Source organism: Haliaeetus leucocephalus, unplaced genomic scaffold (assembly GCF_000737465.1).
Source record: "Haliaeetus leucocephalus isolate CR32 unplaced genomic scaffold, Haliaeetus_leucocephalus-4.0 Scaffold251, whole genome shotgun sequence".
In the NCBI taxonomy this organism is placed as follows: Eukaryota; Metazoa; Chordata; class Aves; order Accipitriformes; family Accipitridae; genus Haliaeetus; species Haliaeetus leucocephalus.
Window position 1 is genome coordinate 6,690,321 of NW_010972687.1, and position 27,223 is coordinate 6,717,543.

Consider the following 27,223-nt stretch of genomic DNA (forward strand, 5'->3'; position numbering starts at 1 on the left):
GCAGTAAAAAGGTGCCAGAATAGGCACCATGGGCCATTTTTCATCCTTCCCATGTTTTGTCAAGGTTAAGTCAGCTTGTCTTAAGCTCCTCTTAGAACTAGGCTGGGGATTTCTCTACTGCATTGCTCAGGGGAGTGAGCCATCCTTGGCAGAGGACTCTTTTTCATATACACCAATCTGCAAATATTGTTACTGCAGTATGACTGTACAAGTTGGCTAACTGCAAAGTTACGACACTTATTGCTAGCTAATTTCAATACTGGAATTGGTAGGAAGGAAAGAGTCATTGCAGAGGTCAAGGTGTTTTAAAACAAGCCTTCAGAGATTTAAGATGATTTTTTTTCACCACTGAAACAGTACTAAAACTTCACAAGAAAATACTACTTCATTTGGGCCCTTATTGAAGACTTGAGAAGATAATCAAAACATTCTCAGATCACTTTGCTGTCATCGTTGCTGCATTTATATGAAGAGGTGACTAGGTTGCATGATGAACCTCCTTTGCTCACAATCTCTGTCGTTCATCATGCACAGATAAGTGGTTCTTCATATCTTCAGGGTTTTGAACTAATTAGGAAAAAAGGTACAGAAATCTCTTTAAGAGGCAGAAGTGACAGTTCTTCATCTAGAAAACAATCTAGACCACAGCAGGAGAAATTTTGAAAGGACTGTTAAGTACTGTGTAGTATAGTAAAAGCTACAGATACTGTCCCTCCCCACCACATGTTAAACAATAGCTTCAGTGATGTTATATGTAAAATAGGTCACACTGTCAACATGAGGGAAAGCTCAAAGAACAAACAAATTAGCTAGCTATATCTGCTACAGGATACCATTCAAAATATCATCTTAATTTTTTTTTCTTTTTTACCATTTTCAATCCCTGCAAGTGCTGCTTCCTTGTCCATTTCTGATTCAGCTTCATTCTCATCTAAATTGTAAGCAACATCCCTGTCCTGGTTCAGTGCTTCATGTTCTTGTTTGTCTGCAGAAGTGTTAAAATTAATTAGTTTTATGCTATACCATAAGGTCATCTGCACAAGAAACAGTTATTGTAGCAATCTTGCACAGAATTTACTTTGCTGCTGAATGAATTGCTGTTTAGTGTAGGTTTTCATATTATTTCTCCTTTTGAACTGTTACATTTCAGAGCAGCTTTTGCTGTAAATCTTATCTAAAGAACTAGATGAGAGACAGAATCTTTGGGCATTTGGAAAGTGTAATAAAATTCAGCCAGCGCTCAGACAGACAGAAAGGAAGAGCATTAAACAATTTCAGAATACATTAAAGGACAGCCTAAGGAGGAGTAAAACCTGAAGCCAATGCTGAAAACCCTGGCTTTTCACTGGCTACATGGCAGAGCTTTTTCTTGCGCTAATGGTTGGATGATTTTTTTTTACCTAATCTTTCTGCTATTTATTTCCATTGAAATGGAAGCAGTTTAGGTAACTTGTATTCACATCTTTTGGGGGGACAGCTTGCTCTGGCCAGCATCTTTTTGGAGCAGTTGGAAAAATACTACTTTAGCAATGCAGATGAGATTATTTATCCCTGCCAAGTTATCAACAGTGTTAACATCATTACTCATGATTCTATGAATGCATTTACTAGAAAAGCATAAACAGCATTTTTTGTGGGCATCAATTCCTGCTCTGACTGCCATAAGGCTTCCTCTTGATTACTCTGGGCTGCTGGGTCCACCTGAGACCAAGTTCCTCAAGACAGATGGAGGGATGTCTAGATTCTGGTCAGATTTGGGCACAACATCAATACTCTGCTGCTCGGTGCTGTGGAGACACATGGTTCAGGGTCACATGTGGTAGATGCCAGAAACTGGCACCTTTGCAATATCTGATCTGCAATTTTGCAGATTCACAATAATAAACTTTAGATACATTAAGTCTTAGGTCGTGTTTTATTTATGCTAGCTTATTTTGAAATAGGGATAGCTAGCATGGACACTGTAAAAGGACTATCTGCAAAACATCAATATTTAGTATCATTCTACTTATCAATGCTTTGGATGGTTAACGTCTCATCCTTTTCAAATGCATCATATTCTTATAGAGCCTCAATACCAAAAAGCTTCAGGGCTAATTTCCCCAAATGCTTTGTACAACCAATGGGGAGAGAGACAGGAAGACTGCTATGGTGATGCAGAACAACCCAGCCTGGTAGCTCCATGTCGCACAAACAGAAGCCTCCGTCTTTACCCATGGACTGTAGAAGACTGCTGGGGACCGACTAATCTTTTACATCTCACACTAAGCTTTATGAAACCTTATACTAAGTTTAGCCAGCTGCCACCACTGTTGCAGAAATCGTGCCCTATTCCACACTTTCATTTCTTTCAGTGTTCTTAACAATATGTGAAATGCTACCTACCAGCCTTTCCAGTGGGCGAGTCATCCTGCTTAGTATCATAATTTAGGAGGTGCTCCCTCTCGACTTCCTCGCTAGCAGCCTGCTCTGCTGCCAGCTGTAATGCATCTTGCCCAGCTACATGTTTTTCATCTTCAGATGGAGTCAGCTCCTTCTCTGACTCAGGCAGCATCTCCTTAGGACCTGCAGCAGCCTTGAGCGAATCCTGTGGGTTTTTCAGTTGACTAGAAAGCTTCTCCTCTTCTGCCTTAGGCTCCTGTCTTCTGCTGTCAGCTAGGCCGCTTATTCTTTCTGTAAGCAATAAAAATGATTCTGAGTAAAAAACTTAATGCCTTTCAGTGGTGGCACAAGTTAAAAACCTTTAATAAATACTGCTTTATCTTTCGCATTCAATTCTTGTTTTTCCTCTGAAAAAGTATCTTCCAACCACGTCAGTTCCAAGACAACCCATGTTTTTCCTACTGGGAACAGCTAAAGAATGAGACATTGTTTACCGTCACAGATTCATGCTTCTACCTACTTAAAATTTTGGTGTGTGCAGTTAATAAATTGGGCAGGTGAAACAGAGCAGTTTAAATAAAAATTGCAGTGTGCTGTATAACCATCAGGTTTCTGTGTGTTACATTTCATTACTAACAATAAAACTGATTTGGTGTTCAAAAGTAGCTCAGGACAAAGCAGTCACATGGGCATATTTGCAAGTAAATCAAGGCTATTCTTATTTTTAAATATGAAGAGGAAGTGCAGGAGGGCTGTTACTTTTAGCAGACATTACCATATCTTTTTGCCTGTGTATCTCTATTTTTACTGAAAAAAATCACAATAAAATTTGCCTGAATAAACTATACATAGAGGTTGTCTTCAATTGCTAGCTCTCTGAAATAAGAGTTGCATGCTCCCAAGATTGTAATTTAAGATAGCATGTAAGAATAATTAAATAGGAAATTTAATTTCTGTCACAAACAGTACTATGCAAGACGGACATACAAAGATACAGCCATTCAAATTAATAGTTTCTGAGAGTTTAGTGCCAAAAGCAACCATTAGGCTAACTAATCTGGTCTCCTATGTATCATTTCCTTTACTTGCATTTTGCTCATTGACAACACATGGCAAGCATGCATGTCTGTTTGGTTAAAGCCTAACTTTCGTAGGGTCGGGTAGCAGGCTAGATGTATCAAACTTATTAAGAAAGCAAATACTAAACGTTCTTGAAAATCATTGCTTCCAAAAGCAGGGTATTTTCTCTGTATTAAATGAGGGATATGATTCCAGAATTGTAAATGTTTGTATTTTTATTTACATGCAACATGTCAATTACAACAAAATTAAACCAGTAGAAATGCTAGTAATAAAAATGCTTGAATAGATATTATACCTCTCCACAGCTGGAAATTTGAATAAAGTTCACTCTGCTGGTGTCACTTTTTCCATCTTACTCTTTTGTACAAAAATGGGGGGTTTTTAAGCGTTCAGTTAAATTACAAACATTCTTAACCAGTTGCTAGTAAGAGAGTGATTTCCATCTCACCTTTAGCCTGCAGCAAGTCTGTCTTTTTTACTGTAGGTACTGCTTTAGGCACATCTTCATTGCGTTTCTGCTGTTCCAAGTCAGCCTGCCTGAACTCGGTTTGCTTCAAGGCTGGTAGTTGAATATTGACCTATAAAGTGAATGTACATAGATAAGCATTGGTCTATGTTACTCCTGGATTTGGAAAGGGAAGTGGAAGTTAGATAAGAATTCAGTGGGGGAAAAAATTCCTAACAAACTTGGAAATATTTGGACTGTAATTTTTATTGGTGATGGAAGTACCACACAATCTTGAATATGCAGTGATGCTTCTATATAACAGCACAACACATTGGGAGAATTTAACACACCTTTATTGTAATGGCAGCTAACAATAAAGTTACTCTTCTTGGTTAGTGTTTCACAAGAAACAACACTACCTGTTATTCTCTGAGGGTCACAGAACAGTAACACCAGGCATTTCTCCACTGTTGCCCTGCTACAATGTCAGCATCAGTGGAGAAAAAAAGCAGATGGCATTAACTACTGTTAGTAATCTACAGGGACAGGTAAACTGAGTTTGGGCATAATAAGACTTTAATTAAGCAAACCTGTACAGCACTGGTCTGAAACTATGTTGAATGCAGGATTAAGATAAGAAAAACATAAAGCAACCAACTAGACAACAGTATCTGTTTTAACATGATGGAGCTCACTTAAGAATGTATTAAATGCTGGTACTATACTGCTCTCAGCATCTGACCTGCTTAAAGATTAATGGCTAAGATCTACACCACCTTGAAGATCTTCCAATTTAGCAATTAAAATTCCACGTACAACTTTTACTCATATTGGCATTTTATTGGCTGAAAGCTATGTCAATTCAGTTCATACGAACACTGAACATGAAATGTGCCTGGAGCCCGTGCTGTGTATACCAGCTCTGGCACAAAAAACCAGACCATTATGGAACTGTTTGTTCTATGGGGATTTTTTGCTAATTTTTTTGTTTTGTTAAAAAAAAAAATAAAAATTGAAAGACACAGAGAAAGAACAAGCATACAGACATTTAGAGATATAAATCTTTTTATACCTGGTACTATACATATGAATAGGAAACCTTATGGTATAGGAAGTCATAGTCAACAAAGTTTTCTGCTGTGATGTTGGTAAGACTGTAGCTACCCGTTGTTCTAAGCAGGTCAATAAAATACTAGGTTGTCAAGTGTTCATGCAGTCATTTGGAGAAATGTCTGCAGAAATAAATGGTTTAATAACCAAGAAGCCAAAGTTGTAGAGGATTTGTAGGATATGATTACTTGGCTGTTTTGAAAATGTTTAAGCTCAGTCAAAGGCAGGCAGAACTAAAGACCTTGTTGGGTTAACACCATGAAATCCAACATCAACAACAAATAACCTAGCATTAACTCTTGCGAAATCTTGAGAAACAAGTATTACCACAGAATATTTGGTTACTGTAGTAAGGATATTCAGAAGAACTCCCTTCCTTCAGTCATTAAAACAAAAATGCTGTATTTAAAAATTATTCTGTTTCATAAATAATTCAGCCTCTTGAGGTCACCCTCCACAGTGGAAATCATCAGAAAGTGAACATAAGATTATTTTTCACTTTATGCTGGGCATGAATTCTTCTGTAAAAATACTAAGCCTGCACTTACTAGCAAGAAATTACCTCTTAATTAAATATGCAAAAGCCCTTAGCTTATATTATCTTAAATTTCTAGGTCAGCAATTTTTAATCATGGTGTCAAATAAATTAAAAGGGTGTATGCTGAAAATTTTTTAAGTTGAAGTGGTTGGATAAAAAGATAATAATTGGAACATGTTGTGTTTTCCTCAGCCAAGCAGTATACATCATTCCTTAAAATACAGAGCTGTAAGAAAAGCTGTTTATTAACCAACCAACACTCCATTTTCTTTCTCTGTTTTATTTTAACTCTGACCTTTCCATTACATAAGCATGTACATCTTACAAACAGGAATTATTCAGCTAAAAACGTACACAGATTTCCTCAGGGTCCCCTTGCACTAATGATAAATAACACAGCTTTTGCACAAGCAAAAAGTTGCAATCCTTGGGCAAACAAACAACTGAGAAGGTTACAGCTTGACATAAGAAACACTGTCACAGATGCTAGAGAACACAAGCAGACAGAATTTATTTAGGCTGTGGTTAGTGGTTATCTATCTCATCTGGGACTATCCCCTCTAGAGATTAAAAGGAAATGGGTAACCTGCCCTGCTTAACCTACTGCCTGCTTTGAGTAAATATTGCCTCCAACTATGGGACTTGTTGCAGGAGACCGAAATTGTCCTGCAGAGGAGCTTCAGCCAAACTCCTCAGGTTCCTTTTGGGATGATTTTCCTTCCAAACAAAAAGGTAAAAAAAAAAACAAACCAAACTGCAAAACAAACAAAAAAGCATCTGGTGCAAGTAACTGTAATGAAAATCTGCTGCAAAGCCACACCAGAAATTAAGTTGACGACCTCATGGTCTTCCCCACATCACTTTCCAAATAGTATTTCACACCTTGACATTAAACAAGATACACTGGTGTGACAAACAAATATATCTTCTTCAAATGATGGGCTTTTAATTTACTTTTCACTATAAAATTACTATTACTACTTTTTATTTACTTATTTGACACTGTAATAAAAACTATTGATAAACAAGAGCTTTCACTTTTTTTTTTTTTTTAAGGGATAACGGGCTGGCATTTCCTGTCTCTAATGCTTCAGTCATTTTGCAGCTCTTGTACAATGCAGGTTCCCAGGATAAAAGGTCACAAACTTAGCAGTTCTCTCTCCCACCATTTTACATAAAGGACTGGACACAGACTGGAACCATTACCTGAACACCTAGGCGTCTCTGGGCAGATGTTTCAGCCATTTTCTCCCACCAATTTCCAGCTTTTTGCAAAACCCAGCTTCAATCCTCATTGCTTTACCCTTTCCACTTCTGAAGTCATCAAATTGTTTCTTCTAGTAGCCTTTTCCTTGCCAAAGAGAAAAGGGCATACACCACCAAACCCCCACTGCCTTTGCAATGAGAGTTGGGGGGAAAGGTCCCATTGCAGTCACATGTAAAAAATGTAACTTCTGTAACTTGGGCTTGTAGTCCTGACAGAAGGGCTACTTCGGTACATAGAAATACATCAGTTGCCTTCTCACCTAGGAGCTTCAGTGCGTGTTTCCAGGGCCATCTGTATCAAGCTTAACCAATCAAGTCCTATTCCTGACCAAATCCTCCTTCACTGAAGAAGCATCAGTAATTCACATGCCAATACAACAGGATCATCTTAAATTTCCTTTTCTCAGGATCTCCTCTTGCCCTCTGTACCCTAGGAAGGAAAAGTCAGCTGGCACACAGCCACCCTGTGTGGCAAGCCTGCCCCATCCTAGTAAGCCTTCTCAAGTCACACACCTTTTGTGGTTCTTTGACTCGAAATATCCAAAAGCAAACAGCTAGCACATTTGATCTTCCCCTCATTCCCACAGTAAAAGGCTGACATTAGGATTTCTGTGAAAATTCATAGCTGATGGACCTCAAAGACCCTTGGACTACAATATCGTATTCAAGGCTTGCTGCTACTCTGATGTGATTCACAATTTATCCTCATTTTTAACACATCTTCAACACACAAAGCAACTAAGTACTTTAACAAGGTAAAAGGAGCTGTGAACCAAATCTCAGCAGTGTAAATATTCTTTAATGGGCTCCACACCACTACCAGCGTTACCTCTCAAATTCTGCTTGTCTCAGAGACACAGTGATTTTGAGTATCCTGCAGGACCTCTGCCTCTTCTGTCCTCAGAATTGCTCCATTTCCCATAGATCAGAAACATTCAACAAATGTGAAGGAAAGCAGTGTAAAACTTAAAGAGATGGGCTAATATTAGTTGGAGATAGCAGAAAGGTGAAAAACCCCTTAGAAATTACAAAGAAAAAGATTTTTAAGAAATTACCCAAACCATACCTGGCTATTCCTTTTTGAATCTTCTGAGAAGTCTTTGTTTTCTTTGATTTGTGGTATATTGCTACCCTTTTTTGTAAGCTCATCTACCCTTTCTTCACATTGCTCTTTTAATTCTTTCATCTGGTTGATACACTGTGACCTGGAGAAAACGTGAACAAGTGAGCAGTTAACTTTCATCCACACTCTTCTAAAAAGTTCTTTTGTAACATGTCCATTTTTTTATTTTCTTCCTCTTTTTATTACTTTCTTAGTTCTACGATCTGTGCTTACATTTGAGAAGAAGTCAGTAGGAAAAAATGGGGTGTTAACCTACGTCCTAAGGACAAACTCATGGTGCAGACAGTCCTTTATTTAAACTGCTTTTGTTAGACAGCTCAACAAGCTACATGAATTTTCTTGTCTTCCACTAAGCATTTCTAGTATGATAACAGAAATGTGTATTTGGATTTTAGCTAGGAAGAGAAAACAGCAAGGAACTAGTTGAAATAAGAAACCGGTGTAAGCTACTGCTAGCAAACTGAACACCCTTTCTCAGCATTTCACCAAAGTGCAGTGCTGCAAGACATTACAAAACATGTTACAGAAATGGAGTGCATCAGCAGGTATTTGGTTTGGGTTTGTGTGGCAGGGTTTTTGGTAGTGGAGGAAGGGTGGCCTCTGTGAGAGAAGCTGCTGGAAGCTTCCCCGGCTCCAAGTCGGACCCACCTCTGGCCCAGGCCGAGCCCATCAGTGACGGTGGTAGCGCCTCTGGGAGAACATATTTCAGAAGGGGAACCTGCAGCGGAGAGGGGAGTGGGATGTGAGAGGAAGGAACCCCTCTGCAGACACCGAGGTCAGTGCGGAAGGAGGGGAGGAGGTGTGCCAGAGGAGGTTGATGCCCCTGCAGCCCGTGGTGAGACGGCAGGCTGTGTCCCCCAGCCCACGGGGGGGAGCGGGGAAGCGGAGGCCCACCTGCAGCCCGGGGAGAAAGGAGCCCACGCCAGAGCAGGGGGAGGCCCCTGAAGATGGCCCTCACTCTGTGCGAAAGCCCACGCTGGAGCAGTCTGTGCCTGAAGGACTGCAGCCCCTGGGAAGGACCCACGCTGGAGCAGTTCATGAAGAACTGTCTCTCATGGGAGGGACCCCACGCTGGAGCAGGGGACAAGTGAGGAGTCCTCCCCCTCACAAGGTGTGATGAACTGACCGCAAGCCCCATTCCCTGTCCCCCTGAGCTGCTGTGGGGGAGGAGGTAGAGAAAATCAGAAGTGGAGTTCAGCTGGGAAGGAGGAAAGGGTGGGGGGAAAGTGTTTCAAGGTTTGGTTTTACTTGTCATTATCCTTATTTTGACCTGTAGTAAATTAAATTGATTTTGTGTTTTCCCCAAGTTGAGCCTGTCTTTTGCCTGTGACCATAAGCGGTGAGTGATCCCTCCCTGTCCTTGTCGCGACCTTGTTTCTGTGTATTTTCTCTTCCTCATCCCACCGGGGCCGTGGGGGAGCAGTGAGCAAGCAGCTACGTGGTGCTTTGTTACCAGCTGGGCTTAAACCACGACACTACTCTAAGTTCCAAAAGGAGTACTTCCTCAAGATGCAAGTACTGTATATCTTTTATATACTTTCAATAGTTACACAGTGCCATTAGTCCATTAACCGTCATGACACCAGGGGTCTTCTGTTTGCAGTTCTGTGGCCTGCCTTTCCCTCACAGCTCCTTAACTTCGAGGTAAGCCCGAGGCTGCTGCGGCAGTGTTGTTCCTGAAGCTCCCAGGCAGTGTTTTCCCCTTTTGTGGCTGTGCTGAGGATCCTGTGCAAACCCCAGGAGTGTTGTCAAGCTGGGCTTCTCAGGAGAAGTGACTGCCATCAGGGCAAGACCACCTTTTGTCCCCCACTCTCTTCATAACCTGTTTTGTAACTTTTGGTTTATATTAGAAGACGACCAAGATCTAGTGAATAACAAAGCAGATAAGCATTACCCCATAACACACATGTAGAAGGCTTAGAAACCAGTCATCATATGACCCCAAGTATGCTTTCATCCCAACACGAACAAGCAATAGTGGTTTTGAGTGGACCCCAATAAGAAGTGCATTATGCTAGGGAAAAATGTGAAAAATCATCATCGTTGTCAGCACCCACTGCGCTGGAGAGTGTGCCCAAGGAAGAGGCTTGGCTGGGGACCACACAGTTTCTCTTCCCTGCTGGCCCCAGTGGCAAAGGAGTGTGTTGGGGGTTTTTTTTAACCCTTTTTTTTCCTTTCTCTCTCTCTCTCCTTTGTTTTTTTCCACTCTAAGGTAAATTTGAGTTCAATGTATACCATCAGTTACAGACCCTGCAAACATGTCTTCCTGCATGCAAAACCTCTCTCGCCATCCTTTGTACATATAACAACTTGGTCAACATGCTGCAAGTTTTATCTCCCCCTCACTAAGACAGAAAGGGGGATTAATTTCTTCTGAGCCTGGCACTGGCAGTGTTAATACTCCCGGTGTAACTGCAGCTGGTTCAGACGGGCATATCCCAGTTTTCAAGCTGCAAATAAGCTACTACCTAATCCAGAGGAATTCTCAGGGCACGTGCCCTCTATGACAGCAAGTCACTCGTTTTATGGCATTTTCATCCTTCTCCACCCCCACTTTTTAAAAGCAAAAAAATCTGTTCTGTAGTTTGCACCCAGAAAGGAAGAAGAGTGGCAGACAGGTATGCTATGAACTGGCAAATTAATTACCTTTATGAACTGACAAATTAATTACCTGTATTACCTTTTCTTCTTGACATTATTCTCAGGTCTGATTTTGCTAATGCTAATACATGGAAGAGTCATCAAAATAAGCAGTGCTTCCTAAGTCAGTGAACATCAGAGACAATAAAACAGTATAGGCTTGAGTTATGCACATATTCACTAATTTCTAGGAAATAAAAGAACATCAGCATTCCCTGCACCTCAGTTTGCAAGCCTGAGAAAGATGTGGTATACAGACAGCCTGAAGCTGGATAAACCAACCTTTCCCAAATGCTCTTTCATCCCACACTGCACATGAAAATAAAGCTCATTTAACATTTGTGACAAATCCTTCTTTTTTATTTATTATCTGTGAAGGAATTCCCTTCTTGTAAAAGGGATTTCTGGAGATTTGAATACTCTGCTCATGCATACAACAACTTCCGAAGAACAAGAACAGCACTGTTTTCTCCACCTCATCCCATCAACATGACATACTCCAAATGGGCAAAAACAGTGCTCTTGAATTCAGTCTCTGTGGCATGTTTTCTCTATCACAAGATCAAAAAGAGTTAGTTTCTGTGATAAAGACCTCACCAGCGCACAGACAAAGGTGCCCACGTAACAGCCTCCCCAGCTGCCCCCAGGCCCATCACAGAAGCCATCAGCCCATCCAAGGCCCATCGCCATGAGCCCAAAGGAGCACAGAGGCACAAGGGCAGCGGGGAGCCTAAATTACAGACTCAGAAGAAGGGTCACCCTGTCCACCCCACCCCACATCCCCATGCTGTCTCAGATCAGCCTCAGACCCTGTGTCCAGGCTTAAAACCCATCAAGATGAGTCAACGAGACCAAGGTGTTTCCTGCTCAGGGTGGGGGACACATTATGGGATGAAGGGTTAGAACATGTCAGGATTGCACAAGACTTATTATGGGATCAAACGCAGGGAAAGGGATGGATCTCTGGCAGGAACAAGCACGAGAAAAGAGAGAGATGAGGCGATAAACAGTTGGTCGCGTATAAACATGTTGCTGGTCGGTGCGCTTGTCTGGCCTTGCCCTGCACCTGACCACCACAGTCTGTCCCATTTCTTATTAAATGCCTTTTTAACTCTTTCCTGGGTGAGGGACTCTCTGTTCAGTGTGTGTGTGTGTGTGTGTGACCATGTACGGGGGTGTGAGTGCAGCAACTGGAGTCAGACTGGGCTGGGAGGGCTGCGCGTGGGTGGCACAAGGAGTGGTGCCAGCAAGTACATATGTACACAAGCGCGTTTTGCACTAGCGGACCCCCACCCTCAGGGAGCGGGAGGAGGCTACTGGTGTGGTTCGTGCTCATGCGAGTGGTTTGTGTGTCCGCGTTAACCTGTGTACTTGGCCACATACAGGTGTGCTCTGCATGCACGGGAACACGTGGGCAGCCTCTCCCCTCCCAGGCTGCTGAATTTGCTTCCCCTGCCTGCACCATAAGAAACAGAGCACCTTTGTCCTCCAGGAGCACGTATCATCAGCTGCTTTCATCCCTGCCAAAAAAATATTACTCGTGCACTCACATTCTTATACTTGTCAGGGCTACAAATACCAAACTAATTGTCAGACTTTTTACACGTAGCAAAATTTTCAAAGAAGCAGCTACATAGCAAACAAAGCTCCTAGGAATCAGAATGCATCTGAATATTGAAATATCTTCAAAAGATCAGTCCAGAGGCTTCCGTTTCTCTCTGGTTGCTGCAGGAGAAAAGGGTCAGTGCTGCCAGTCAGTCTTTGCTGAACAAGCTCTACCACAAGCAGACAGCACTGGCCAGCCACAGTGTGCACCAAGGGTATCTCAGTAAGTCAACTGCTGAGGAACGTGCACTCCTTTTGCACACAATACCAGTAAGCTCACATAACTCCTGCTGACTTCCGTACAGAAAACACTAAGCTTGCCCCAAAAAATGCTAAGATGAAACTTCAAGACTTGGGCATGAGAAAAAACAATTACTTTTGTGCCTTCTAAGTTAACAAATTTTGTTCTATGCATTCCACACGCACAACCAATTTTATCACTGTCTTCTACAGTTCAATATCTGATTGTTTAAAAAGAGTAATTTACAGTGTATGCAGTTAAAAAAAGGCATTTGACTTCTGTCATCTTTTTATAACATTTTCAATTATACAATAATACTCTCTCTGCATTTTTCCACTGGGCAAAGTGTACTTGATACATAAGAACCCAGGAGAAATTCCTAGAAATACCAGAAATGTATATTTAGTGTAAGGATACTGATAAGCACTTGTGTTCAGTTATCCATGCCATATAATTCAGTGGGAAATCTCAACAAAAAACATGACTAGGTATGAGTAGTAATGCAGAACACATGGCTCTGACCATAAGTGTACCAGAAATTTTCTGAGACCTATGGCAGCTCAATGAGGTACAGCCTCTCATCGGGTATTCCCAAATCTTAGTTCTTAAACTTCTTCAGACTTTAGCCTCCTTGTGTTTCCATTTTCCCCTCACTCTTAAATGAGGATATTGCTACCTTTCTCCTCCTGCAAAGGAAGGAACATCAAGAAGTGTGGGAGAAGTTTGTGGATACTGAGATGCCAACCATTGCAAGGTCTACACTCTTCTCCAAGATCAACTGTGAGCAATTTTAGAAGATGTGTCAGGTGTTACTTTCTCCTTAAAAATGTATATTTACTAACAGTGCTATAGATATCACAAGAATAGTCTGTGTTATAACCAAGTCACCTACAACTCTGGAAGCCATCTTTTAGAAAGAATATACTTACAGGTCATATGAGAACTTCCTCTGAAGGTTAGTCTGGTTCTTCTGAAACCAGTAAACATCCAGCTGTAGCTTTCCATATTCTGTCTGTAACTCTTTCAAGTTTTCTGACCAAGACAGGATTAAAATATATATTAAAATACACACATATATATACCTACATATATTACAATAGAAGTATCAAACAACAGATCGACAATAAGCACACTAACTTCATCCATCTGTCATGGTCACTTTTTGTATACAAATTCATAAATAATTGTTGAATTTTTTCATCAAAGATGCACAGGACTGGGTAAGAATAGCCTTTCAGCCTAACGTACTAACAAAAATGGTGTAGCATAAAATTTTGACCTCCTTTTCTTCATAAGGAATACTCTTAACTTGTTTGCAAACCCTTCCTCTGAGGGGTATTACAACATACCTCGTAGACTCTGGATCACTCGGTCATTTACTGTGATGTTACTCATCAGCACTGCCTGGAAGGAGCAAAATGGAAAACAATGTTTTAATTGCAAAGGAACTGTGTTACCATTAATATTATATTACACAATCAACCAAAGCACATGTAACAAGTTCTTTTCTTTGCAAAGTGCTGGGTTACAGCCAAACCCAAAAATTTTTAGCTGCTCTAGAGATTTACTATTACAAACAACAAACACTCATTTTAACCCAGATTTCCCAGTAAACGGGGGGAAGATATCACTGCATTTAAATAAAAAGAGGAGGAATTTAAAGAATCCGCTACTAAGATTGCTTGCTGCTTTACTCTAGTTTAATCTCACAATTGCAGTCACAGTCAGATTTACTGTATTTATCCCTTGAAGGAAGAATACAGCATAGCACAGCTTGCTATCAACTACCCTTTCACCAGGGAATCAATACACGTGCATTCAGGTACACAAGGATGAGTATTAGTCATAGAGCATAAAGGAACTCTACGAAAGCAACACAAAGCCCTTGCATTGTATCACTTTTCTAACTATCCTCTCCCTCACTTTGATAAGAAAGCGCTGGAGTGACCTTCATCCATTCCCTCATTTTGCTCTCTCTCTTTCTGAAGAGGCAGTCAACACAGGAACATGTTTTGTCCATTCTTTCACCAATCCCCCTCTACCAACCCATATATATATGCATGTCCCAAAACACCTGAATATTGACAGAACTAAGGCAAGTCTAAATGAAATTAATTCCTGTGAGCAAGATGTCAGGATAACTCAGATTCATATTTAACATTTAGAAAGTCTGGTGCAGAAGAGTCATCCTAAGACTACAAAAAGATAAGGTGCACTGACCCTTCAGAAATGATCAAGTCCAGTCTTAGGAGCACATTTCTTACACTTCACTGGCAATTTCCTCATTATCCTTCTCCCAGGATACCCCAATGTTCCGCAGGGGTGCCAAATCAGGATACATCAAGTCCCCAGTTTCCTGAAGTTTCTGCTCAAGTACCAATGTGTACTTATGTCCACACCACTTTAATGCAAAGAAATGACTGCATCTATTCTGTCCGCTCAAGTCACCCTGAAACACTGACAATGCTGATCAGTGCCTTTTTTCATTAAGACTACGGTAATGAGTGCCAGTTGACTAAGAAAAGCAAAGTGTTCAATCAATCAGAGTGGGATAGCACATAGCAGAGGGGTAGATTTGTCTTTTGTTGACCCGTTAAAGAGTCCTAGTTCAAAGAGGTGGTCATTCACATGTTGAAGAGGCAGCTGTTTTCAACCCAATAAAAGAAATATTCCTACACCATTCTATACATACAGCCAGTCCATGAACACCACTGTGAAACCTCAAGAGCCAAGGCCTTGCTCCTCTGTTAAAAAGGAAAAAATAATAACATGAATAACAATATATACTTAGGATTGTTTAATACCTTTCCCTCTCTTTTGTCATAGGACAGGTTAAAAAAAGGCTGCAGATTTGTTTTCCCTGATTTATTGGGGAAAGGAAGTCAATGTTTCAATGGAAATGCCAAGTTTTGCTAATGCATGAGCAACATAATCAGGTTGTTCCATGATTATCACATTCAGTGTTTCTAGCATTGGCCATTACCAGAAACAGTCAATGGACTAGAAAAATCAGTATGACATGGCAATTTTATGTTCCTACAGTTTGTTGTGTTGTGGTTTGTTTGGTTTCTTTTCTTAAAACATTTTCTTAAAATGTTTTTTTCCTCAAATACCAGGACCACTTATTTGACAGTAAAACAGACAAGTGTTAAATGTTTTCTACATTAGGACAATAATAGTTGTGATTAGCTGAAGTGAATAAAATGATTTGCCATGTGAAAAAGGCTCCTTAAAACACAACAGGGGGTAAAAAAAAGTGTGCCTTGGTCTTTCTGGATTGCATATAAAGCTTCCTTTTGGCAATGCCACACCTACCTCCCTGAAGTTGTGGGTAAGAGTCCAGGACAAAATAAATAATGAAAATCTAGTTAGTTGGTTAACTTGAGCAGGAAATACTGTTGAATGATCTACCGGGCAGTGCTCCAACTGCCAGCTTCCAATCCGACTGTATCAATAATGTCAGGCTTTCCATTCCTCCTCCTGTCATCCAAGTGTTAACTAATCTTCACCTCATGGCTGTGAATTAGGCAGACATTATTTTTTGGGGGGGGTTTATGCTGGCCAAGAAAGCAAACTGCTAGGAAGAACTCAGCAAACACACGCCAAAAATCAGCTGTAGGAAGAAATTCACATTTTAGATTTCAGTCAGCTCACAAAACAATACCTATGATCCCTAGAACTGAGAATCCAGCCTTTCGAAACTCACTGTATCACCATTACCAAAATCTCATCTTCTGTGACAGAGTAACTCTGTAACATAGAACCAGCTCCTCATATTTGCAAACATGTCTTGCACAGAAGTCCTTGGGACTATCACAGAGGAAAAGTCAGTCTCCTGATTGGAGTCACTGCTGCAAAGTGCAGGTCTTCAGAAACCAAAAATCAAAAGCCACACAGCCACCCGCAGTGACAGAAAAATCTTGCTCCAGCTGGACAGCAAATTTTATAATGACAACTGCCAGAGATATATTTGGGGGTTTTTTTTATTCACCACAGAACATGTCTACATAAGTCCTACTCCACTGAAGAAACACAAAAGTTGATGTTATTGTTTAAAAAAAACCCACAAAACATAACACAGAAATACCTGTGAGGAAGATTTGAGATAAATTACTTCAAAGCATATGTTTTGAGCACATACTCTGAACTATGTACTTGCATTTGATTCGATTAATGCCTTACACAGTAGTCTCCATAAACATATTCCTTGGAGGCATTACTACAGTAACTCCTTCAGCATTTGCTACCATCATAAATCAAGCTAACCCAAGCACACTAAACTGACGTACATGCTTTCTAACACTGAGTATATGTGGTATATATAAAAGCATAATGAGATATTGCAACAGGAAAAAGGAATAAAACGGCAAAGAACTTGATGAGAGTAAACACTGGTTTCAGAACTAAAACCTAAGAAAAAAGGGGCTTTGCATTCACAAATACAGCTCTCACAAGGAGAAAGAATGAGCCACAGCATCAGTAAATCAGCTGCTAAGAACAAAACCAACTGGGAAACAAAGCAAGTTGGGAGGGTAAGATTTATACATGCAGAAACAAGCATTTATAATTAATCAGGGAGAAAAAGGGCACCTATTTTATGATTAACTCAAACTGATCTAAGTCCTTACAGCAAAGAAAAGGAGCAATTCTGCCTTGCACGCTCCTACCACTCCCCACCACCATGCTGGCAGTGGAGACAAGCCACATTTTGATTATCTATTGTTCATTTCTTAAATATATCTTGAAATTACCAAATCCCTTCTCTATTTTTGCAAACACAAACTTTACTAGTAACACACATCATCAATTCTTTTCTGCTTTGTACTTTTCTTTACCACTCTGAAATAATCTTCAGGAGTAAAGAAACCATTTATACTAGCCACAAAAAGTCTTTTTCATTCTAGGACATGAGATTAATGGCTAACTGCATATTAGTAAGTGGGGGAAAAGTTCATAAGTAAGATCCCTAAGAAAGTATTTCTCTTTTAGGTTGGTCTGTGTGCTGCACACTCATGTATACTTCAGTGGAGGAGCACCAATTGAAGCAAGTCTAAAACAAATTTCAAGCCCAAAATAGAGGAGACATTGTTCATTTAACCCGTTTCTCAGTGCAATGAATTCCATTCAGAAATTACAGACTTTTCCCCATCCTCATTAAATAGAAAAAAACCCCAAACAACCAAAAAAAAAAACCAAACCCAAAACCCAAACCACCCAAAACAAAAACAAAAAAACAGCTCTATTCCCAAAGAGTGATTCTGGTAAAGATCAGGGACCCAATCTTGTTTCACACTCCCTGCTAAAAGCAATCTAGACTCTTTTTTTTGTGTGATGAAGGACACATGCACCATGACATGGCGCAGTTCAGCCCTCAAACCTGCAGAAAACACCAAAATTGTAAAGTTAATTTCTTACACTCTCAGTGGAAGAGAGAGGAAGTTGACACACATGAATAAGAAATTGCTTTTACAGGAGCACACCAACAGCAAGTGGACTGGATAAAATAAGCTACAGAACATTCATGACGTTGTTACATTTAATTGAAACCCAAATAGTAGGCCATGTAAACAAAGAAGAATCCTAAGATGTACGAATCTTAATATAAAACCTGTACAGGTACATGTAATGTACCTCTGCTTTCCTTTTTGCCCATTCATTTTGCTGTGAAGAGGTAGAAATGCTCCAGTAGTTGACTCTTAAGCTACACATACTCTAAATTTCCACTCTTAGGGTGCCTACAGTTCAGTGAGTCCCAGACCACCCTTTTTTTTTTTTTCTCCACCATGTGAAAACATATTTTAAACCGAGGTAGTATTCCAGACCTCTGCTGTACAGTTATGACAAAGCAGACTGATTTCTCCTGCTAATTTAGTAACATGATGGCAAGCAGAGCAGGGCACGAGGCAGTGTTTGCTTTTCCTTAAAGCCTTTCCAAACCTAGAAAACGCAACGTTGTTTGGTTTAAAAAAAACAAAACCAAAACACATATAGGCACCTTCTTCTTTTCACAGCAGGCTTTCTTCTGTGTTCTCACCATCCAGGACTCTCTGCATAACAACAGGTATTATTTTGTCTCAAAAGGCTATGCTGGGCATTGAAATTTTCCCAGAGGGAGAGGATCTGAGAGCAGCTGTGGTCAGTGTTAAGACACTGAGCAACAGGACAGTAACGAGCTTCACATATAATGTACAAAGCTTGACCCCTCTCCTCAATAAAACAAGATGTGGGCTGGGGAAGAATCACATAAATCCAAAGAAAATGACAAACTGAAAAAGCATGTTCTAGCTGCTAAAAACAAGAGAGATTACACACATTTTTCTCCTGTTACACTCTTCAAAAAGACTATCATGGCTGTGTACATGCCAGAAGCTACGAGTCCTGAATAACAACCACACAGAATATTGTTCTTTGGAAAATTGCTTACAGATTAGGAACAGCCCTTTTGCACTCCTGATTCCTTAGCTGTTGTTACTAAGAATCTGTGTAACCTCTTGATCTCTTCAGTGTATTTCTGTATGGATTTCCAGAAGCCATTTGCTAAATCTACATTAATCCTTAAAAATTCAAGCAGATTTTTTAAAAGCAGACTGGTGACAGAAGTGTTTTATACATACTCAGATCTAAGAGACTAATTATGACAGCAATTTTACAGGATTACATTGCCCTAGTGAATGGTGAGCCTACAGGGTATTTCAGGCTCTGACTACCTCCTACCTTCCATGCCCTTTTCCTTTAAGTAGCACAGGAACAGTTCTACTAGAAAAGAAGGCAGATTTAACTCAAAGTAGTTACCACACTGCCACCAACAATGACTTTATTGTGGCAAGCATCTTATTGGTGTATTAGTTGGGTATGAAACTAAATCAGTGGCATAATTATTTTGTATTTTATCAGCACAGTAATAAGACACAGTGAGCAGAGATGAACTGCAATTAAGATGGGTCTCGAATGTTACTTGAGAGTTGCTTTTGGTAAGGAGTCCAGATTGTGAAAGTTTGCTCCTGAACAGATTTCTTCTATAACCAGAAGAACCATAATTTCTCCCTGAAAAAGAGGGGATTTTGAGAGAGACCATTCACTCCTACACATCAGCTGAAAGCATTTTCATTCTTCTTTAAGAACAACAAGAACTAAACAAAATCCTGTTTATCATTGAAAGATCTGTCCAGTTAGTTAGACAGTTTGTATTACTTGTAGAGCGAGTTGAGAGACTCCGGATTTGGATTTGCATTCATCCTTCCTGGACTAGGTAAACACTGACTGGCAATCCCCATGGCATAAATAAAGCTCAGTTCAAAGACCAAGTTTCCCATAAACAGAAAGGGTGAATTCATTACTTGCCCCCCAGGAATCCTGGATTCCACTGGAATCCATGGAGCCGAAAAACAAGGATACATGTGTGCCCGTGTGTGTATACAAATATGTATGCCCATGTGAATATACAACACACACTTATACATGGATATAGATACACACACCAAAAAAAAAGCACTCTGAAAGAGTCTTTTCTTACATTCCACATCCCTCTGTGGAATAAACTCTGATCCTGGACAGCTTCTTCAGACCATGATCCTTAGTGAGGAGACCTAAGTTTTCCCTCTCTTCCCCACCCACCATATTAGGGGCATTCCTAGATTAGAGTGGATGAATCCATGCCAACTTGGCTGCAGCTTTTGACAAATACGCAGGTTCCCAGTAAAACAACTCTCCCTGCTCTTAAATCACAGAGCTGGAAAACAAACAACATCCATGCAGGATATTTGCTCATGTGTTGCAACAAAAGCAAATCTTCAATTTGCCAATGAAGTGGTGCACAGGCACATACATGCTCATCCTACCACTTCAGGCTCCTGAGACACGCTCTTCTCCAGTCACAAAAAGAAGATGCGAAATGAGTCCACTGCACCACTTTTACCTAATGCTTCCTACAGCATCAGCTCCTGGGGTTTCACCACCAAGCTTCATAGACTGTTCCATTACTGAACAACTGTGTTTTAGGACAATGGAGGGAAAAGCACTTAAGAGGAAGGGACAGATATTTTGGGACAGCCCCAAAATCCACCTTGCCCAGCATCCTGTCTCTAACACTGGATGCCAAATGAATACCACAGCAGCCATAAAGCACAGTATTTTCCAGACAGCAGCTACTTCTGGCTGAGGAACACTTGGAGCCAGAACAAACACCTTTATATTGGGTGGTGGACCAGGTGTTTGCCCAAGGTTATCCAGTTATTTTTAGCCCTACACAGACCCACTGCAACTGGGCATTATGGATGCCACACACTTGCAGCTTCACCATCTATTGTGAGAAAAGCACTTCTGCCCAGTCTGAACTACAACTTGCTGACTGCCATTTGAAGCCTGTCAGCAGATGAAGAACAACCATGCCTTGTCTCCCCTAGCCACGAGCACTTTCCATACCATTCAGGATCCTGGAGATGCCCACGATGGCTCTCCTCAGCTGACTTTTGTCCATCTTGTAACCCACACTGTGGATTCTTATACAGGAACTACAGCCCAGCTGTGGTTATCCTCCTTGTTCTCCTCTGCATGCCTTCTCCAGCACTACAAAACTCCACCAGTGACCTCCCCACAGTACAACTAACCCAGTTTATTTCTAAACTGCTTTCTAACTTTTGCCTTATCATCCACCCCTGTGATAACACCATCTTACCAGGTGGCTGCATAATTTTTCTACAAGCCATGCGTGTGTAGCCTTTTGCAATTCCAGGTGTGAATGCATTCATTAGTCTCTCTCATCCTTGTCAACTACTCTTTCAGAAGTAAACTCCAAGAGACTTCAGAAGTAAGATTTCCTCTTCCAGAAGATGCTTTGATTCTTCCCCAGACTACCGCATTCACTTCCATGTCCAGCAGCAGTTCTGGTTTTGTAAAATAGTTCCCACCACTTTTCCTGGCACAGATGCCAGATTTAATGGCCGACAGCTCCTACATGTCCTCTAGACTCAGAAACACCACCACAAAAAGAAAGGTAGATTGTGTGGTGCCAGCTACATTTCTCTGGTTCCATGGCCATTTGAAGCCAAAAGGTTGTACACTATGCTTGGCAGAAGGAACAGTTCATCCACCGAACATCCTCAAAACTCCTGGGTGAGCTCCTGTCACCAGCTCTCGACATCTACCCATCTGGCCAGCCTGTGCTGTAAACTCTGTGGCCAGCTCTTCCAATTCCAGTGACTTTTAATAATTCTGGATAAAGGAAAATCTACTTATGAAAAGGAAGCATAAAATGCATTTCCCTTGTAAAAAAGACTGTAAATTAAGCAAATACTCAGTTCTGTTTGCCCTTTTCTTGCCTTTTTTTTTTTTTTTAAACTCATGCATATGCTTTCACTCCTTGCACAACAGAATTTGAATGCAGAAAGATGCCAAAACAGAATGATGGGTTTCACCAACATGTAAACTAGGGTACCTTCCCAGAGGATAGTAAATTTATACAATTCCCACAGCACTCAGTAGCAATACCCACTATTAGGAAGCAGAAGTGACAACAAGATTGATTACTCACTCAAATGCTGTCTGACTGTCCTGAGGTATCTTTTTAATGAATACACACATTTAAAAAAATAAATAGACAAACTATACCTCACCTTTTTTAAAGAATACACAAAGACTGAACCCAAAGAGAAGAGAGAAATAATCAAAGAAACACATTTGTCTCAAAAGAGGTAAAAAGAACTGGTTTATTATTTCTTTGAAGATCTTGGATAAAAATGATTTCAAAATAAATTAAAAATATATGCTACTGATGTGCATATTAATGAAACAATTCCACCTTCCATTTTTATTCCATTTTTCTTCATCCTTCAAAGATTATTCTGGTGATATTTTCTTCATGCACTGCAGGTTTTGAGCAGTGAACTGTCACCTAATGGTGAACCCCTTTACCTGAAGAGCACCTATTATCATCATCAGTTGTGTCTGTTCAGTCTGCTGAAAATAATAGTCCTGGAAAGCTGCTCTATAAACTTCAGTCAAGAGACTCTAGAGGAGAAGCAATAAACCCAGAATGAATACTCTCAGCTAAATACTTCCAGCAACAGTGAGAAAAGTGGTATTAATGACTAACAGCTACATCCAAGGCAGCATCAGCAACATAAGGAAAATACATAACAAAACAGTTTGCAAGATACTACGCAGCAGTAATCGTACACACCACTATTTAAGTAGGTATTTTCACATTCTTCACAAAGGACTTCCATCCCTCTGGCAATGCCGCACTGTCAGAAGCACTGCCACAAAAGGCTAGGCTAACCTTCTGATGACTCCCGGTGTTATTGGGTTTTGGAGGCAGAAGGCCAAGGTGCCACAAAATTTGTAATGTGTTGTCCTGGGTTCGGCTGGCATTGAGTTAATTTTCACAAGAAGTTGGGAGGGGGCACACTCAGGACAACTGATCCAAACTAGCCAAAGGGATATTCAATACCATATGACATCACGCTCAGTATATAACTGGGGAAGCTGGCTGGGGGGGCAAGGGATCACAGCTTGGGAATGGGCTGACCATCAGGTTCCGGGTGGTGAGCAATTGCATTGTGCATCACTCACTTTATACATTCTTTTATTAGTATTATGATTACTTCTCTCCTTGTGTTGCCCTATTAAACTGTCCTTATCTCAACCCACAAGGTTTTACCTTTTTCTTCCAATTCTACTTCCCATCCCACAGGGGGCAGGGGAGAGTGAGCAAGCGGCCACGTGGTGCTTAGTTGCTGGCTGGGCTTAAACCATGACATGCATTTAGAAATAAACATCAACCATTTATGCCTACAAATACACAAACATATTTGGGAAAACAAATATATCTGTTGGTGCAGCTTCTTCTTTTCCTTAAGTTTTAAAACATTAGTATGCAAGAAAGGAAGCCAGAGGACAACCCAAGTTTGGTAACAATGATTTATGGAGGGGTAGAGATTTTAATCAGAAGTGCTGTTACTCGCAGCTTCTAATATTTCACATATTATACAATGAATGCTATAATGTGCATTCAATGTCCATTTTCTAAATATTATACAATGATACACAAATTAAATGTTTTGCTACACCAACACTGACTGTAGGCCCATCAGCTGGAACATTTGAGCAACTTTATTCTGTTATAGAGAGTGTCTTGGTAAACCACAGCCTCACAGAAAACTGCGGCTAGAAAAGGCCCTACCTTCTCTTCCTGATGTACTCTGTTGGCATTTTCCATCTGAAAGCTGTGCAAGGACTGGATTTTGTCAATCTGCTGTCGCTGCTTCTCTAGCTCTCCTTGGAATTCATTCTTTTTGAGCTCCACAGCACCTCTCTCCACTGCCGCCCTGTGGACTTTGACTTCCAGTTCCATGATCCGACCCTGAGGAAGAGCAAATTAGCCAAAGCAAATAGAAGTACTTCCCCCTTGCCGGACTCTTCTCCAATACATTCAAAGAATACCAAATTTCACAGAACTAACAATGCTAATGTCATCAAAGTATTGTGTCAGCCAGGCATACCTGCCACATACACAGAGACACATGCACACACACAGACACCCCCCTCCCAGTTTTAGATAAATTAACAGTACAGCATATTCTGTAGAGACTATCAAAATTGCAGCTAAAGACAAGAGAAATGCAAAGCTGCCTCAGTACTTGAGCTTAAACCTCCACCCCCCGCCCAAAAAAAACACATTAAAAAATGCAGTCTACAAGCTTTCTGAAGTACAAGGTCAAACCATCTTTTAAATTTAATGGAGACATCACTGCACTTCCCAGTGTTGTGGGAAACTAACTCAGAGGGAAAACTCATCTCTCAAATCAATAGGAGAAGGAGTAGAGGGAGGACAACATTGCCCAACTTCTACATAAACAACTGATGTATGGCTGTTACAGAAAGACACGTACAAGAAAAACTAATTTATAAGCAGAAGATCATCGTTCTTCTTGATTGCTCAAAGAGCAGTGACAACCAGAGGAAAATTCAACACCATCACATACTGCACATACAAACACAGAGACATAAGGTAAAGAATCAAGCCTGATACTATCACAGTTTTTTTTTTAAAGCACTGATTTAATTTTGCTGCACGTTGTTGCTAAACATTTTGGGTTAAAATCACTCTTCAGCAGCAAGGAAGAGAACGACACACAGGGGGAAAATATCAACAGAATTCACCCAGGCAGAAAGACCTGGGGATTCCAGGTGGATTAAAAAAATAGATATAATAAAAACTGCACATCTTCCAAGACTCCAAGAAAATGGACCAAATGTTCTTACGACACAGTATGCTGCATATTACTGCCCACCTACTCTGCTTCTCTGCCACAGAAAGGGAGAGAATGGAGGAGCGGGGGGGGAGGGGGGGGGAGAGAAAAAGACTTAACAGTTGAGCTGAAAGAGCAAAGAAAAGCACTTATTCCATTTCAGTCATAACAGCTGCAAAGTCTTGCCAACAAACAAATGGGTTGACATAGTGCTTTAGAAGCTCTATCCGTGCCTTCAGCTATGCTTTTATTTCATTCAGAGTGCATGACCATGCAGAAGTGAAACGACTTTCAAGCTATGGGAGAAATGTACAAGACAATACAGTGAATCAATAACAGGAAGAAGGACCTTGTGTCTCTAGGTTACTGAGATCAAGAGTAAGCTACTATGGTAGCTTATTTTCCTCACTATCAGCTGCCTCACAGCCATGCAGCAAAGCTTCAGCAGTACTGACAGAGTCACTACCTGCCAGTAGCCACCATCCCGAGGCCACTGACTAAAGGGAAAACAAGGGATGACCGGAGTCCCAGAAGACAGAGCATCATACCCTCCACCAAGGGAAAGCTAAGACATACCCTTAACCGCATGGCCAGACATGACACAAATGTGTCCTGTTTGACTAGTGCCCTCTCTGAGGTGAAACAGGAGTTCAATTCCTACAGCTGTCAACCCAGTACTAAAATTCAGCTCAGTTACAAACAGGATACAAATTCAGTGGAAAAACTTGGGAGGAGCTCTCATCAGCCATGTTTAACCACCAGGTTCTTAGTTTTTAGGTTTGCTTGTTTAAAAAAAAACCAACAACAACAACAAAAAAAGGGAACCATCCTGTAACATTTTCACAAACCAGGAACTTTATTCACGTACTACTCAACTTCAGCACGTGCACTGCAGAAAGAATTAAAACCCAAGCTGAACAGTCACAGAAAATACAGTTACCATTAGAAAAATAGCAGACAAGTTAATTACTCCACATGAGTTGTGCGTCCTCTTTAGGTAAGGTTTCTAAGGAACACAAATTCAGATTTTTAGACATTGTTCTGAACAAGTTAGATTTCCTTGTACTTGGTGGGACAGTATGCATACATTCTTATGAGTCATGTAAGAAAAAAAAAATCTAGGGAGATAAGCAAGTTGCAGATGCCCATTCAGATTAAAAAACGGAGTGCCAGTCTCAATGTACAGTTAGGAAGAAAAACAGAAGATGGCATTTGCCACAAGTGTAAACTGAAACAGCACAAGATAGCTGAACTGTTTGTGTAAGCACAAGTAACAAGCACCATACATGCAGGTCTTAAAGTTTTGGGTCATCCTCACCTACAAACAGGCATTCCTCCCATTCCCCTCACTCCCACTACTGATAAGCAACAATTGTAATATTTGTGAAAATTCCTACAACAAGCTGAAGCTCCCACTACACGCAGGGGAAGCGTCCTTCTTATGGACTATGCTTATTAACCATGCAAGTACAAAACAACATGCAGAGCAATAGGAAAGTTACCTGCAGATCCACGCTGCGAGAACTTGCAATCCAGTAATTGAAACCCAAAACAATGATGCATGCCATGAGCACAGCCACAAGGAGAGATGGAGACTTCATCCCTCGGCAGCTGTTTCCTAGCCCTACCATTTCAAGAAAAAAAACAAACCCAAAGAACCACAACAGTGTGGAAACCTGCAAATTAAAATAGACATGTTATATTGCATCCTCTGCTACAGCCATTTTGTACACACAATGAAACTTCTACTGCAATAAGGCAACAGCTGTTAGCTGAAAGGACTACACCCAGCAAGGAAGGCACACTATCTACATTATTTCCATCTGAAAGACAAAGAAAGGGCATCTCATACTATTAGCTTGTACGTAAAGTTTCACATGGACTTGAGGGGGAAGTCTTGAATATTCCTAACAATATAATGAAAAGCCTCAATAAACAGAACAAACCAGCCATCCTTTCATCATTTATTCCACCCAAAAAGCTAATTAGACAACACTGGCCCACAGATAGACGACAGATTCCTTGTTATCTCATTTAGTCAGAAAATAATAAAGTTAGTTTCACTGTTTCAGGAGTAATTTGCACTTTGCTTTCCAAACTTGTGTAGTTTCAACTTATGCCCTCTGATAATACTATTTTAACTTTTTGGTTCTAAGCTTGTGAATAAATTAATAAATCAGATTGAACCAAATTACTTTAAGAATAATCTAAAAAATAATTTTAAAAAATTAGCAGACACTCTGTTGATTTCAATGGTAAATTGTATTAAGTGATATTTGTTTTGATCCTCAGCTGCTTTCTCTGCTCCTAATAGAAAATAAGTAACCTCACTTTAACAAACGAGCAGTACCAAGGGTACTACTGGTGGCTATTGAGACTTGGGTTGTTTCTGTGGAACAGCCCATCTTAACAGAAAAGCAGGGGCAAAGGGCAGTTTCATTTCTCTTTGAAATAGGCCATATTCATCCTATGACATGATAAAATCTGGTCTTAATGAGAGTAATAGCAACTAGCTCAACAAATCCTCAAACTCCACTGG

At 40.5% G+C, this 27,223-nt stretch overlaps 1 protein-coding gene across 1 annotated transcript; it reads right to left on the bottom strand.

Annotated features, from left to right (window-relative positions):
• Positions 1-215: 215 nt before the first annotated feature.
• GOLM1 (golgi membrane protein 1) lies at positions 216-26,315 on the bottom strand. Its single transcript, XM_010568655.1, has 9 exons — positions 26,187-26,315; positions 23,616-23,795; positions 13,786-13,840; positions 13,366-13,468; positions 7,894-8,032; positions 3,914-4,043; positions 2,386-2,673; positions 872-985; positions 216-567 (listed from the first exon to the last, which is right to left on the bottom strand). The coding sequence occupies exons 1-9, from the start codon at positions 26,313-26,315 to the stop codon at positions 506-508; spliced, it is 1,200 nt and encodes a 399-aa protein (XP_010566957.1). The 3' UTR covers positions 216-505.
• Positions 26,316-27,223: the final 908 nt, after the last annotated feature.

Coding starts and splice junctions, on each gene's coding strand:
- GOLM1 (XM_010568655.1), bottom strand. CDS start 26,315: ATGGTAGGGCTAGGAAACAGCTGCCGAGGGATGAAGTCTCCATCTCTC. Junction 23,796..26,186: donor CTCGCAGCGTGGATCTGCAG/GTAACTTTCCTA, acceptor GCTCTTCCTCAG/GGTCGGATCATGGAACTGGA. Junction 2,674..3,913: donor AGACTTGCTGCAGGCTAAAG/GTGAGATGGAAA, acceptor TATTGCTTACAG/AAAGAATAAGCGGCCTAGCT.